At 43.3% G+C, this 15,296-nt stretch overlaps 1 protein-coding gene across 1 annotated transcript in view; it reads right to left on the bottom strand.

The window, feature by feature from the left end:
• Window positions 1-15,296, bottom strand: part of LOC124126161 — a 56,936-nt gene that overhangs the window by 13,869 nt on the left and 27,771 nt on the right. The window contains exons 11-26 of the mRNA XM_048396634.1: window positions 14,979-15,208; window positions 13,794-13,918; window positions 11,367-11,673; window positions 10,918-11,044; window positions 10,548-10,784; window positions 8,427-8,636; window positions 8,060-8,334; window positions 7,326-7,479; window positions 6,805-7,026; window positions 6,269-6,425; window positions 5,637-5,920; window positions 5,059-5,256; window positions 3,917-4,055; window positions 3,206-3,240; window positions 2,394-2,535; window positions 181-410 (exon numbers count right to left, since the gene is read on the bottom strand). Of these exons, the coding sequence (XP_048252591.1) occupies window positions 181-410; window positions 2,394-2,535; window positions 3,206-3,240; window positions 3,917-4,055; window positions 5,059-5,256; window positions 5,637-5,920; window positions 6,269-6,425; window positions 6,805-7,026; window positions 7,326-7,479; window positions 8,060-8,334; window positions 8,427-8,636; window positions 10,548-10,784; window positions 10,918-11,044; window positions 11,367-11,673; window positions 13,794-13,918; window positions 14,979-15,208 (3,072 nt within the window). The remainder of the gene's footprint in view (window positions 1-180; window positions 411-2,393; window positions 2,536-3,205; window positions 3,241-3,916; window positions 4,056-5,058; window positions 5,257-5,636; window positions 5,921-6,268; window positions 6,426-6,804; window positions 7,027-7,325; window positions 7,480-8,059; window positions 8,335-8,426; window positions 8,637-10,547; window positions 10,785-10,917; window positions 11,045-11,366; window positions 11,674-13,793; window positions 13,919-14,978; window positions 15,209-15,296) is intronic.

The following is a 15,296-nucleotide window of genomic DNA, read 5'->3' as shown; positions in this document are numbered from 1 at the left end:
AGATTTCAGCTGCCCTCCGCCCCTACCTGTAAATGACATACTTTTTAGTTACTTGTAAACACAAACTTTTCTGGGTATGCCCTTTGACAAATGATAAAACCAATGCATGCAACTGTTTAGATATGCTTGATGGCGTCGGCGAATACTAGTAGAGACATCCATCAGATATGCCCTCATCACCTTGGAGCCTATGTCGGTGTTCGTGTAGTTCACGCTGATGTTGCCGCTTACAGGTGGCTGGTGTAGCACTGTAACTCCATCACTGTACACGGCGTCAGTGCAGATGTTCACAGCACACAGCTTCACAGCCGCCCTGAACGTGTAGCCCGACTTCAGATCAAGTCCCGTGGACAGTACGTGGTCGCGGTGTCCAGTGTACTCATAGTCCCTTTCTGTGTGCCAGAGGTCATCTGAACATAGAAGACAAGGTATGCATATGACTATTACGTAGATATTCATTCGATATGAAAGATCAAACTTTAGGCGTGGGTTTTGGTTTGACATTGACGAGCATGACACAACGAGCATGACAACATAATAAGCATGACAACATGCCAACACAAACTGCATGAATTAACAACGAGCAAACAAGCAGCAAGAACTAGATTTGCATTTCAGGTTAATTACCGGTAAAGAACATGTCATAGATTGGCATGCTTACTTTTGCTTTATTCTTTATTCATTTCGCAATGTAAGCCATCGAACAATTGTATATTTAAGTAGTCAGGTCCACATTGGACATTAAAGAGCTTCTAACTTTCATTGCATACATATAATGAAAGTTTTTCACGGTTTCAGTATGGCATGATGAAAACGATATGTTAAACTTATTTGACGCAATATTTTGCTGGGTATATATTTGTCTTAGATTATTATATGTTTTACAAATTAATAGAAAATGGTATTAGTTTTCAATAAGACCAATGATACAGAGGTTGCAAAATCTTTGGTCTCTTGGGACACCGAGATATCTACCCACTTAAATAGGGAGTGTATGAGAACTGCAACGATAGCGGGAAAACGCAGTACGACATTTATCTATATTGATATTTAGAAGATATGGTTTAACACAGAAATTTTATTTAATTTAGGTGATTGTACACAATCTGATTGGCTTTCCTTAAAATAGTCGAAATCAAATTAAAATAGAGTATTGCACCTTGGATACCCAATTAATCTTGCCATTTACAGCTTTGTTACAGGTTATAGCTCTTTCCTGGGTAACGACTATTAAGCATCCATATAACCTTACACCAATAAGTAATACAACGCTTACATACTGATATGTACGGAGGATATCTACCGCACTCACCTCTTAAGACATGACCGGGTGTCGAAGACTTAACGTCTGAGAAGAGTTTGCACGCTAATATATGGATCTGTTCAATTTCTTTATAGTTACTTAAACCACAAATGTCAGCTCTATATAACAATATTGGTGCTACTTTCAATATCTTGTAAAATACTTTATAATCAAAGGGTTGTACTTTCCTGAGGGATTTTAAAATACAAAATAGTATATTTGTTTGGCCTGAAGTGCAGCATTGCATACGTTGGTAGACCAATTTGAAGTTTCTCAGAATGATATACCCAAATAGTTATAAGAAGAAACCCATTCGTATCTAACATCGCCATAATACCATTTGTCATGTTAAGATAAACATCATCCCTTACTGAAAACCACTACACTACTTTAGTTTTATCAAAGTTAACCGTTAATGAATATATATGGCAATTATCTCTAAGAACATCCATGCGCTTCTGTAGGCCAAATCAAGTATCAGCAATTAAAGTTACATCCCCCGCAAACAATAATAAAGACAGCTGAAGAAACTCTAGGGGAAACTGGATGCCTGGTTCAAATGTAGACTCAATTTCTAGAGCTAATTCATTTATGAACATATTAAACAATAATGGGCTTAGTATACATCATTGACAGACTCCAACATTACAGGGGCTAAAGTCGTTTTTTTTATATTTGAGATAACATATCAATAGGTGGAATAGAGATAGTTTATACATCTTTGGCGAGAGTCCGTGTACGTTAAATATGCGCCACAATTTAGATTGGCGTACACTGTCGTCTACGTGGTGTCATGGCGGAAGTATATAACACATGCACAGAACTTCATGTTATGTAAAATATAACCATAGTGAGGACGACTGTCACCCGACATTACATGTTTGATACTTCATGAAGGCTTATTGTTATCTATCAGTACCTGATAAAGCGATAAGAATCAGTGACATTGTTTAGCCAATCAAGAGACAGAAGTCCGTTACGGAAATTAATTGTTTGGTTAGCTAATCAAATGCTACGAATTCACTGGCAATTCATTAAAGTCCATGTACGGGTCAGTACGGCTACAGTGTGAGGGTGTCTCTATCATTACCTGATAAAGTGAACCTCCTTTCCAGCTTCCACTTGACATCCGGGTACTGATGGGTAGGTTGTTGTGTGATGTTCCAGTGGGCGGCGAACATGGAGGTTGATAGCTGATACTCCTGGTCCTCGTGACAACCATACACGGCAGACTGAAACATGAAACAAGAGGATATACCATCATATACCTGGTCCTCTCGACAGCCATACACGGTGGACTGAAACATGAAACAAGAGGATATACCAGCATATACCTGGACCTCTCGACAGCCATACAGGGTGGACTGAAACATCAAACAAGAGGATATACCAGCATATACCTGGCCCTCATGACATCCATACACGCAAGACTGAAACATGAAACCAGAGGATATACTAACATATACCTGGTCCTCGTGACAGCCATACACGGTGGACAGAAACATGAAACCAGAGGATATACTAACATATACCTGGTCCTCGTGACAACCATACACGGCAGACTGAAACATGAAACAAGAGGATATACCATCATATACCTGGTCCTCTCGACAGCCATACACGGTGGACTGAAACATGAAACCAGAGGATATACTAACATATACCTGGTCCTCGTGACAGCCATACACGGTGGACTGAAACATGAAACCAAAGGATATACTAACATATACCTGGGCCTCGTGACAGCCATACACGGCAGACTGAAACATCAAACAAGAGGATATACTAACATATACCAGGCCCTCGTGACACGGCAGACTGAAACATGAAACAAGAGGATATATTATTAAATTATTATGTAACATTATCAATCAATTATTGCACAGTCACTGATTGACTCACCATGTTATGATGTGTAGGATTCCAATCCTGCGTTCCTGCAATATTTCGAAAGAGAAAGTAGGTGATGACAAAGTAGGCAGCAGGTCATTTCTCAACAAGACAAATATGGCAGCATGGCAGCAACTGAAGCGATCGTAAAATATCAAGCTGTTTTGTGGCCAGATTTCAGCAGTCTGCGACGGCCAGAATATTTCAGAGTTATCCACATGTGTGCATTATTGAATTCTGGGACAGACTATATCATTCGAGAAATGAGGTGAGGTGGCAGTGTCTAGAAGGCTGGCCGTACTTGTATAAGAAGGAGGTGAGGGCGATTCGAGGCCTTCTCTGACCTGACTAGCTTCTTATCTACTTGTCCAGTGCGGTAAACACCGACTTTCTCCGAGCTTCCGACACTATTCCGGAATCAAGAGACAGAGCACGTGCTTCGTTCAAGATATTCGACTGTGACAAATTCTGAACTTCGTGAGTGTATATTTGTTATGAAGACCTGTTCCGTAATGATGCTGCCACTTATTTAATCCATTATGTTGTCATTTGTGATTTTAAGCCTAAAACTGTGTGTCTCAATATATGTTTTTTTTCTGTTATTCGTTTATCTTGTGTGGTTATTGACTGACTTTACAATTGTATTCTGTACGCATTTCAGTTTGCAAATCACTCCGTAACAAGATAGTTAAACGTTCATCTTGAACTTCTCTTAGACAATACCTTGAATGGAATCACATCCGCGACCATCATTTATCGTCATATTAGAGATGTCTGCGTTGTTGATGATAATGTAAACCCCATCAGAAGACTGGGTCACCTCGCCACCAGCCGTCTTGGCCACAACAGTTGTGTAATATTTCTGCAAGAAGACATTCAGACAATGTAGTAGTTATGCATATGTGGAAATTATGTCATTGTTGCTATTATCATGATTAGCATAAGTATAACGTTAACTAATGGTTTATTGATACAATGAATGCATCAATGAACTATCAATAGGATGCATCAACGCATCATAAAACATGTGTACACTGTACAGTACATTGGACGCTCATTGCATTGTGCTTGGACAGTGATCAGTCGTCAGGAAGTTACTATATCTAGATGCTGGTGTGGTGTGTAAACCTCCGGTTCGGTATACCGCGGACGGTGTTAGTGTGACGGCACTGTGTGTAACTTTCCAATGGCTGGGTGGGTGGTATATAAGCGTATTTACGTTCTCACACATTTGATCACATCGGAACCAGCTTTCATTTGATGATCGCTCATCATCTCTGCCTAGCCCATCTCGGAAGCTTGACCACTGTCGTCGATGGGTGAATATATAGTATTATCACCGACTTTTGCTATCACCACTGTATTTTTGTATTTGATACTGACCACTGCCATCATATCATATATTGCCATTGAATATTGTACTACCATTTTATTGTGTACTGCCATTGTAATTGCTGCGCAGTAATTTGTAAGGATTTGTAAAACTAGTTAATTTTTGTATTAAATTTGTTGATACCTCTTGTTAGTTGTTTGTTGTTATCACACTAGATTGTTTTTGTTACCGATTTCCGGGTGAACATCTTGTTTCAATTCGGAAATCGACACGTAACAATATGTCTGAGTGTTGTATGCAGCAGAAAAAGCAGACAGTTACATCGCTCTATTTAACCACTGAATGTACTGGTCAACCATGGATTTCATTGAAGGAACAGGTGACTGTAATATTGATCAGGATTTTGATTGATATATGTAAGTTGTTCCGTTATCTGTCTATACTGCTTTTACAGACACAATTCACTATTAAACAGATGAGTAAGTAAAACACTCCACAACACTTCCGATTCATGTACTAATGCAAATGTCACCTGTGACGTGTTCAGCAGTAGATTCGTGAACTGATGCTGTAGCAAGTGCCCTGTGTCTTCATAGCCTCTCACGTCAACTACCCCGGGCCTTGTGCCAATCCCAGCCCTGTAGGTCACGTTCAACATGTCGTCATCAAACCCATACCACCTCGCCTTCAGCACTCGTGTAGACAGTTGGTAGTCGGAGTCCTGCAGTTCCTGCAATGTTTGAGGACACAGTCACAGCCATGGTGCAAATTAATGAGGGGTTGGGTAGCCTAATTGTGAAAGCATTCCCTCGTCACTTCGAAGGTCCGGGTACGATTCCCCATATGAATACAATGGTGTTCCCTGTCGTGATATTAGAGGAATATTGCTAAAGGCGAAGAACTCACCAAAGAAAAGCAGCAAAATGCTTTCCACGGCCACAAGAAATCTGCTACAAGCAGAGTCGATTGTGTGATTCCGACTCACAAATGCAAATTAAATTTCTTATGCTCAATGAATGAGTTCATCATTAACAGTGAGATGGTGATCAATCGTTTAACGCACTTATTCTGCTTTGACATACTATCTGTAAAGAAATTACGTTTCCTGACCGTTATCTGAAATAATTCTTCTTCACTTTCGGGGCAAACATCCATGACGACACCAGGTGAGGGCAGCGTGACGTCATGGACGTAAGGTTCTGCTACCGCCACCGTGGACAGCCCTACTGTGTTGGTGACCCTGACTGACACATAGTAGGTGTGGCTGTGATGGAGGTCCCAGTGGAGGTCCCGGAGAGCTACTGCTGTACACGTGGGCGGAGACGTCACTGTGCACCCTGCTCCTGACTGCAGGGCAATGAAGGGCAGGATCTCAGTCCCATACGGCGAGGTACCTGTACACAGAAGAGTAGGTCAAATGTATAAGTGGGACTTCCAGGTAAGAATTTACTTCCAGTATACCTAAGCTGGTAGTAAGAGGCGAATGAATAGGGTAGTCAGGCTCTGTGACTTAGTTGATTACGAGTCATCGTACCCCGAAGGCATAATATCAGTCACTGTAAATTCTGGTTCAAACATATAACTTGGTTGGTGATGAGTGTGACGTTAAACAACAAAGTAACAAACAAAGATAAGATACACAAACATGACCCTCAGGGGTCAGATACGTAATAAATATATTTAAGACTATTCGAAGCATTTATGAGATTAATTAAAATGAAGACAAGACCGCCACTTCTTACCGACTGCAGCTTCATACTTGAGGTGAGCAGCATCAGGGTCCGTGACATGTGAGTTGTTCCACGTCACTAGGAGATGACTCAGACTGGACGTCAGGGCAGCAGTGACTCCCCCGTTAAAGACAGGCTTCTGGGTGTGCACGAGGAGACGCCCCAGGACCTGAGGAAACAAGTAAACATGGCGGCGACATGAGGGGCGTTGTTCATGGAGGTTGAGGAAAACGGGCCATGTAGTTCAATAGTTTATGTATCATCACATGTACTCAAACAGATGGAGGGCCAGATAACTTAGAGTCTCAGAATATAAATATTCACAGAGGAATCCCATGGTATTTCCGATTCATAAAAGGTTGTTTTTCAAAATTGTCAGGATCGGGAGTCTGGCTGATTGATTATCACAGAACCATCATGGTATGGGCAATTTTTCATGCTATCAGTCACCGGATTTCCTCGTCTAGACTCGATACTGACTGCTATTGAATGATACAGTTCACTCATCCACGAAGAATCAGGAGGTAACATTGTTAATATCAGTTTACCTGAATGGTTGTAAGCCCAGCTTTGTTGATGGCCTTGATGGCTATGTAGAACTGTTGCCCCTCACTGAGACGAGGGTGGTAGCCTTGATACTGGGGATGATGATGAGTGGACGTGTACGGCAGGATGTCTGGAGCTGCTTCACCAGAAGGATCTGACATCAGCCCCACCTCGTAGTCATGGATACCGCTCTCCGCGTCAGTTCCGGTCCAGTTTACAAACAGCTGGCAAGATCAATATATCATTAACAGAAGCCGCACGAAGAATCTTGATCTTTTTATACATGAGTCTTAATCTACCAAGTTATGATGATCTTTAAACTGCATTTTTAAAAATTTGTCGATTTATTAAGAGTGTACATTCTCACTACTATCAAAGGTGGGAATAGGGTGTAGAAGTGGTGAAAAACTGAAAATCTTTGTCCCACGAGACTCACAACATACACAATGAAACGCTTCAGCAATTATCACCAAGTTTAGACATGATCGTCTGTTATGTAAGCTTCTGTAAATAATTCTCATACGTGGTGCTGTGTAGAAATGTATATCTGGTGGAAACTTGACAACGCTTCAGACTGTATGCAAAATGTTTCATTTCGTGCCAACATCGTTCCATTCCTCATCACGTGAATGGGGAACTTCTCTAACTCTGCTGCATTGATTGCTGTTCCTTTGGATCTGAAAGATTCGTCCGAGTACACCATGAACACGGAGTGGGACCTCCAGCTTAAAGGGCTTAAGGGTAAAAAAAACACCATAAAAGTTGCATTTAAAAATTGGTGACATAGGAATATTTATAGATAAATCCATTACAGTCGGTGGCGAGATCACTCATGAGATCCATTTTCTCATACTCAATAGACACAGCCATACGTCAAACATCCAGCTGAATTTGTATTCACAATAAAAATTTGAAGATCAATAAGGCAAACTCGGATAAGTGACATTAATAATGCCTGCGGCATGACAAGGACAGCACATTGTCCACACAGTTAGAGCATTATACTGCATGGAAAGATGGCAGTTGATTGTGAAACATGAGATCAAACTAAAAACATGATGGGACCCGTTATATAATACCAGAGGGATATCCATTATGTCAATGCGCTCTCCGTGACGTTTGTGCACCAAGGCGTATAGGAACCTTCGTAAACAAAGACGTCAAACATTATCTTTAAAGTTATTTTTCATAATGTAGAGGCAACAAGAATTGTATTGTTATAATTTAAACACATCTTAATATCCTGATGGTTCGTACCTGCATTGGGTATCTGGTTCAGTAATTCTGCTTCTCCTGCGTCGATTGTCTATGAACCAGACCGTTCCTGATGAGGTGGTGACCAGACCCGGGGCAATGCTAGACGCGGCTACAGCAATCTGTCCCACTGCTGGTGGTGTGTCATCAAGGGTCACTCCGTCAGAACACACAGGGTCAGATGCCTCCAGGGCCCGGTTGTAGGCCACCACTGTCACGTGATACGTCCCTGGGGAAGGTGCCGACCAAGCTGCATGTGTCGAGTAGGTTTCCGTCACCTGTAATGGTAATGTTTTGAGACACACGTAAGTTATATGCACACTGCACGAAAAGTGGATAAACCCTCACTCGAAGGAAGTCACACACGTACATTTAATATACTCGTAACCAAACCGAAATGCTCCTTTTGTAGACACTTGTCAGAGAACTGATACTGGTAGAACTTGACCCCACTCTCCCGGTCAAAGAAGCCGTCCCAGTGGGCGTGGATCTGCAGACTGTCCTGGTAGTCCACTTCTGGGTGCCCAGACTGACCATCGTGGACAACTCCAGGGTGCGGTGCACTCGCGTCTACTGTCACCTAGAGGGACAGAGGCATTATAGAATATGTCACCTAGTGGGGCAGTAACATGATATATGCATCAGTCGGAAAGCGCACGTTAAATCTCCAAAGTAAGTAAGTAAGTAAGTAACATGATAGAATGTGTCACCTAGTGGGGCAGTAACATGATAGAATGTGTCACCTAGAGGGACAGTAACATAATACAATGTGTCAACTACAGGGGCAGTAACATCATAGAATGTGTCACCTAGAGGGACAGTAACATGATAGAATGTGACACCTAGAGGGGCAGTAACATGACAGAATGTGTCACCTTGAGGGGCAGTAACATCATGGAATGTGTCACCTAGAGGGGCAGTAACATGATAGAATGTGTCATCTGGAGGGACAGTAACATGATAGAATGTGTCACCTAGAGGGGCAGAAACATCATAGAATGTGTCACCTTGAGGGGCAGTAACATCGTAGGATGTGTCACCTGGAGGGGCAGTAACATGATAGAATGTGTCACCTAGAGGGGCAGAAACATGATAGAATGTGTCACCTAGAGGGGCAGAAACACCATTTGATGTGTCACCAAGAGGGGCAGTAACATCATAGAATGTGTCACCTAGAGGGACAGTAACATGATAGGATGTGTCACCTAGAGGGACAGTAACATCATGGAATGTGTCACCTAGAGGGGCAGTAACATCATGGAATGTGTCACCTAGAGGGACAGTAACATGATAGGATGTGTCATCTAGAGGGGCAGTAACATCATAGAATGTGTCACCTAGAGGGGCAGTAACATGATAGAATGTGTCATCTTGAGGGGCAGGAACATGATAGAATGTGTCACCTAGAGGGACAGTAACATCATAGAATGTGTCACCAAGAGGGACAGTAACATCATAGAATGTGTCACCAAGAGGGGCAGTAACATCATAGAATGTGTCACCTTGAGGGGCAGTAACATCATAGAATGTGTCACCTTGAGGGGCAGTAACAGGATAGAATGTTTCACCGTGAGGGAGAGTAACATCATAGAATATATCACCTAGAGGGGCAGTAACATCGTAGGATGTGTCACCTGGAGGGGCAGTAACATGATAGAATGTGTCACCTAGAGGGACAGTAACATGATAGGATGTGTCACCTAGAGGGGCAGAAACACCATTGGATGTGTCACCTAGAGGGGCAGTAACAGCATAGAATGTGTCACCTTGAGGGGCAGTAACATCATAGAATGTGTCACCTAGAGGGGCAGTAACATCATAGAATGTGTCACCTAGAGGGGCAGTAACATCATAGAATGTGTCATCTCGAGGGACAGTAACATGATAGAATGTGTCACCTAGAGGGGCAGTAACATCATAGAATGTGTCACCTAGAGGGGCAGTAACATCATAGAATGTGTCACCTAGAGGGGCAGTAACATCATAGAATGTGTCTCCTAGTGGGGCACTAACTTCATAGAATATATCACGTAGAGGGGCAGTAACATCATGGAATGTGTCATCTAAAAGGGAAGTAACATCCTAAAAATGCATCACCTAGAGAGGCAGTAACATCATGGAATGTGTCACCTAGAGCTGCAGTAACACCATAGAATGTGTCACCTAGAGGGGCAGTAACATCATGGAATGTGTCACCTATAAGGGAAGTAACATCCTAAAAATGCATCACCTAGAGAGGCAGTAACATCATGGAATGTGTCACCTAGAGAGGCAGTAACATCTAGGCATGTGTCACCCAGAGAAGCAGTAACATCATGGAATGTGTAATGTGTGTTTAATTAACGTTACATGTATGTTTAGTAGCATCGTCGTTACATTAAGATTCAAGATCGATAAAAAATGGAACACTGTCGAACACTAGTTCAATCAGGCGCATGCACAAATTGTTCGCTCATGCTTTAAAAAATATATAGACAAAAATTATCCTCACCTTGATTGCAAGCGACGTGTTTAGTTTGGCGTGGTTCATTACTGTAATCTCGATGAAGTAGTCGGAGTCGTGAACGCCCTTGTGCATGTCGTGGAACACGCCACCATGCCTGAGATTAGATGAGATTATGCGTGGTTTGATCTGGAAGTGTCTGTGGTAACACCCTGTCCCTGGCGTACAGTAGCAGTTGGCGTCCCGTGCATAGTCGCCGTACCTCGCTGTGCAGTTAGCCAGTGTCTGGGGGTAATTAAACACAACTGAATAAATACTTAGGTATTCGTGCCCTGTTTGCAATACAACGGCAAGATTGTACCTCCCTAAGACGAAGAAAACATTAACAAAGCAACCAATGACAGAGGAAAGTATGTACTTGCGTGTCTCCTTGAGCTGATAGATGTTCTTCTCCGTGGTAGATGTCTGAGCCGGTGATGTTGTCGTAGAGTCTCCACGACACAGTCTGTAGACCACTGTGGTCATCAAACGCCAGCCACTCAAATCTTTAATGCAAGACATGGTACTTTGTTGAACGAGTGAGTGAGTTTGGTTTAACGCGCCTTTGAACAGTATTTTAGTTATTTTCACGGCGTTTCAGCCTCACGGAGTGTTGTGAATCCTGTGAGCACGGGCATGGAACTGACAAACCTAGAAACATAATTAATGAACAGTTGGATTTGAACCCATGATCATAAGTTTCACGAACGCCGGAGGGACGCAACTTTGAGTCGTAAATTGCGTCGGATGAGACAAATGGGTCACCCGTTGCCATTGTTTTGCGTTGAAGGTACTGTTTACTTACTTAACACAGAAAGAGAAACTTACGTCGTTTCATTGAATTCCTCCACTCTATGAACACTGATGTTGAGTCTGTCTCCCCTGGTGAGCCACAGGTTCTCGATGACTGGAGGCGATGTGTCCACGTGGACTGTCACGCTCTCCTCAAGGAGTTCGCGCCTGATGTCGTACGCCCTGACCCAGAACCTGACGGTGTCTCCGTCCACGAGGACCGGTGTGACTGTCTGGTGCTGCGTCAGACCCTGGCTCTGGAAGTCGGCGTCAGGAGGGGGAGAGAGGATGCTGCTGCCGCCACTGTGGTCAATCAGGAAGGCGGTGCGGTATTCAACTATGCCTGGAATATGGAAGCCATGACTCTCACTGACGCGTTATATAAATGTGGGGAGGCGGTTTGTGACAGAAACCTATTATAAACAGAACAATGATACAAGACACCAGTTGTGACATAATCATGTGTATTGAAGCAGGGGTGATTGCTTATTCAGTTAAATGACATTTGATGGATAAAACTCAAAACAATTTGACATAAAAGACATTTAACTTCTTGCGATCGTAAATAAAAGATCCTGGTGTAAGGATAGCAGATTAACATCTACAATTTAGCCCAGATGGTGGAGCAGGATTGAGGATAGAAGGAGCTACAGCTTATCACAACTTTATGCTACATTTAAGGACACTAAGAAGAAATGGTTAAATGGAATCTTGTTTAATTTAATACACCCACAGATACTTACAACATGGACGAAACTTGAGGAGGGAGTAACTGGGGCCTGGTTACATTATATGTCAATTTGTTGACCACATACATTGAATACTGAATTCTACAGATTGTCAATCACAGATTGACTGCACGATGGCATTTGTTATTGCTCACACTATCAACCACTGATTGTCACCTGACGGCATGTGATTGCTCACACTATCAACCACTGATTGTCACCTGACGGCATGTGATTGCCCACACTATCAACCACTGATTGTCACCTGACGGCATGTTATTGCTCACACTATCAACCACTGATTGTCACCTGACGGCATGTTATTACTCACACCATCAACCACTGATTGTCATCTGACGGCATGTTATTGCCCACACCATCAACCACTGACTGTCACCTGACGGCATGTTATTGCTCACACTATCAACCACTGATTGTCACCTGACGGCATGTTATTGCTCACACTATCAACCACTGATTGTCACCTGACGGCATGTGATTGCTCACACTATCAACCACTGATTGTCACCTGACGGCATGTGATTGCCCACACTATCAACCACTGATTGTCACCTGACGGCATGTTATTGCTCACACTATCAACCACTGATTGTCACCTGACGGCATGTTATTACTCACACCATCAACCACTGATTGTCCTCTGACGGCATGTTATTGCTCACACTATCAACCACTGACTGTCACCTGACGGCATGTAATTGCTCACACTATCAACCACTGAGTGTCACCTGACGGCATGTTATTGCTCACGCTATCAACCACTGATTGTCACCTGACGGCATGTTATTGCTCACGCTATCAACCACTGATTGTCACCTGACGGCATAGGTCATTGCTCCTGTATCAACCACTTATTGTCTCCCCGACGGTATAGGTCAAAGCTCACGCTATCAACCACTGATTGTCTCCCCGACAGCACAGGTCATTGCTCACGCTATCAACCACTGATTGTATCCCCGGCAGCACAGGTCATTGCTCACACTATCAACCACTGATTGTCCCCCCGACAGCACAGGTCATTGCTCACACTATCAACCACTGATTGTCACCTGACGGCATGTTATTGCTCACACTATCAACCACTGATTGTCACCTGACGGCATGTTATTGCTCACACTATCAACCACTGACTGTCACATGACGGCATGTTATTGCCCACACCATCAACCACTGACTGTCAGCTGACGGCATGTTATTGCTCACACTATCAACCACTGATTGTCACCTGACGGCATGTTATTGCTCACACTATCAACCACTGACTGTCACCTGACGGCATGTTATTGCTCACACTATCAACCACTGTCTGTCACCTGACAGCATAGGTCATTGCTCACGGTATCAACCACTGATTGTCTCCCCGACGGTATAGGTCATAGCTCACGCTATCAACCACTCATTGTCTCCCCGACAGCACAGGTCATTGCTCACGCTATCAACCACTGATTGTATCCCCGGCAGCACAGGTCATTGCTCACACTATCAACCACTGATTGTCCTCTGACGGCATGTCATTGTTCACGCTGTCAACCACTGATTGACTCCCCGACAGCATAGGTCATTGCTCACACTATCAACCACTGATTGTCCTCTGACAGCATGTCATTGTTCACGCTGTCAACCACTGATTGTCTCCCCGGTATATGCTTCAAGTTCTTCCACAATAGGCAGGTATTTTGGAAATAAAACTCTATAAACACAAGGACTTCCTCACCCTGCACGTGATCAATGGCATCTTTTCCCCTGAAGTGGTTGTTATCGTCGTAGTCCTGGGTAACGTCATGCAAGGAGGCTGCTTGTTTCAGCCACCCGTTGTTGGAATGGAGGGTGTTGATGTACCTGTAGAGTGTATAGGGATGTTATAGTGTTATACATTTGTGTGTCACAAGTATATTTACATCGTGCTTGATTAAGTGACAAAATATATTATTGTTATAAATACGAAAGATATCATTATATATACAGTTAAAAATAAATAAAAGCAGCAAAGAGGGGTAAAGGGGGAGTGTGTGTGTGTGTGTGTGTGTGTGTGTGTGTGTGTGTGTGTGGCTGGCACAGTCAGGAGGATGGTTGGGCCCATCATCAGGACCCTTGCCCCCTCCACACACAGCCCAGACAGCGAATGGGACTTCTCCCAGGAATGGCTGCCCGGTCGAATCCACCTAGAACTTTTCAGAGAATGTGAAGACTCCTCAACACTGCAGCCTTTTGCATTACCCAGATTGTCAGAAGGGTTGTATTACTGGCAGCAAACAAGGGTACTCTCCCAATGTCAGACAACAGACTGGGAGCACTGAGAACAATGGGGAGTCGGACAACTTGGCACTTGGGATGCATGCGGAATATTTCGTAAGCGAGGTCCGCATATGTGCCATGTTTTTCCTGAATCTTTCCAGCCGATTTCATCCAAGCGAAGGACTCTACAGGATTGCTTCTCTTCGCAACACACTGTACAGACGTCGGTCAGAAAGCCTTTCCTTGAAAAACTGGCCGATTTGCTATGGCACTTCGCTTAGTTGACACTCATTTCTGTACCGTCCAGCAGTACAGGAACAGCAACAAAATCAACACCGACATTGAGATTATGTCCTTGGCTCGTTTTAAGAAAACTGTGGAATGCTTTGTTTTCTTCATGAGTCTTGACATGCTTCACAAGAGGATCATCAGACAAATAAATATGTGCAAAATTGCACAATACAATTCTATTATGTAGAGCCCCCACGTTAATCACACCACGCCCTCCCATTATGATTGGTAAATATAAGCGATTGAGGGAAGAGCGAGGGTGGTGGTATTTATTGTCTGACATGATTCGCGGAGTCCCAATTTGAACAAAGTCACCAAGAGAAACACTACAGTGATGCAGATGGCACGAGTTGGTGGATGCATGCTTCCTTACCTCTTCTCCCAGTCGACAGACACGTCCGTCGTATTCCACTGCCATCGGTGGGTTGTCTTAGAAGCCGATGACGTCACTAGCAGCCTCGTGTCATGTATCACGCCCACTTTTGACACCTCATCATAGATGAATATTCGCCGAGCACTCTTGCTGTTTTCGGCTTTGTCGTAAACTGTTAAAACAAGCGCATACACCCCGGGTTGTGACAGATGAAACTGGCTCGAAGATGTCTGCAAACCAAGGATGAATGACGTATTATTTAGATTTGAAAGATCAGATGACACAAATGTACTGGCTTGACCAAAACAATCACACATA

This window comes from Haliotis rufescens, unplaced genomic scaffold (assembly GCF_023055435.1).
Source record: "Haliotis rufescens isolate VD_foot unplaced genomic scaffold, xgHalRufe1.0.p SCAF_16, whole genome shotgun sequence".
Taxonomy (NCBI): domain Eukaryota; kingdom Metazoa; phylum Mollusca; class Gastropoda; order Lepetellida; family Haliotidae; genus Haliotis; species Haliotis rufescens.
This window is presented reverse-complemented; position numbering and strand designations above follow the sequence as displayed.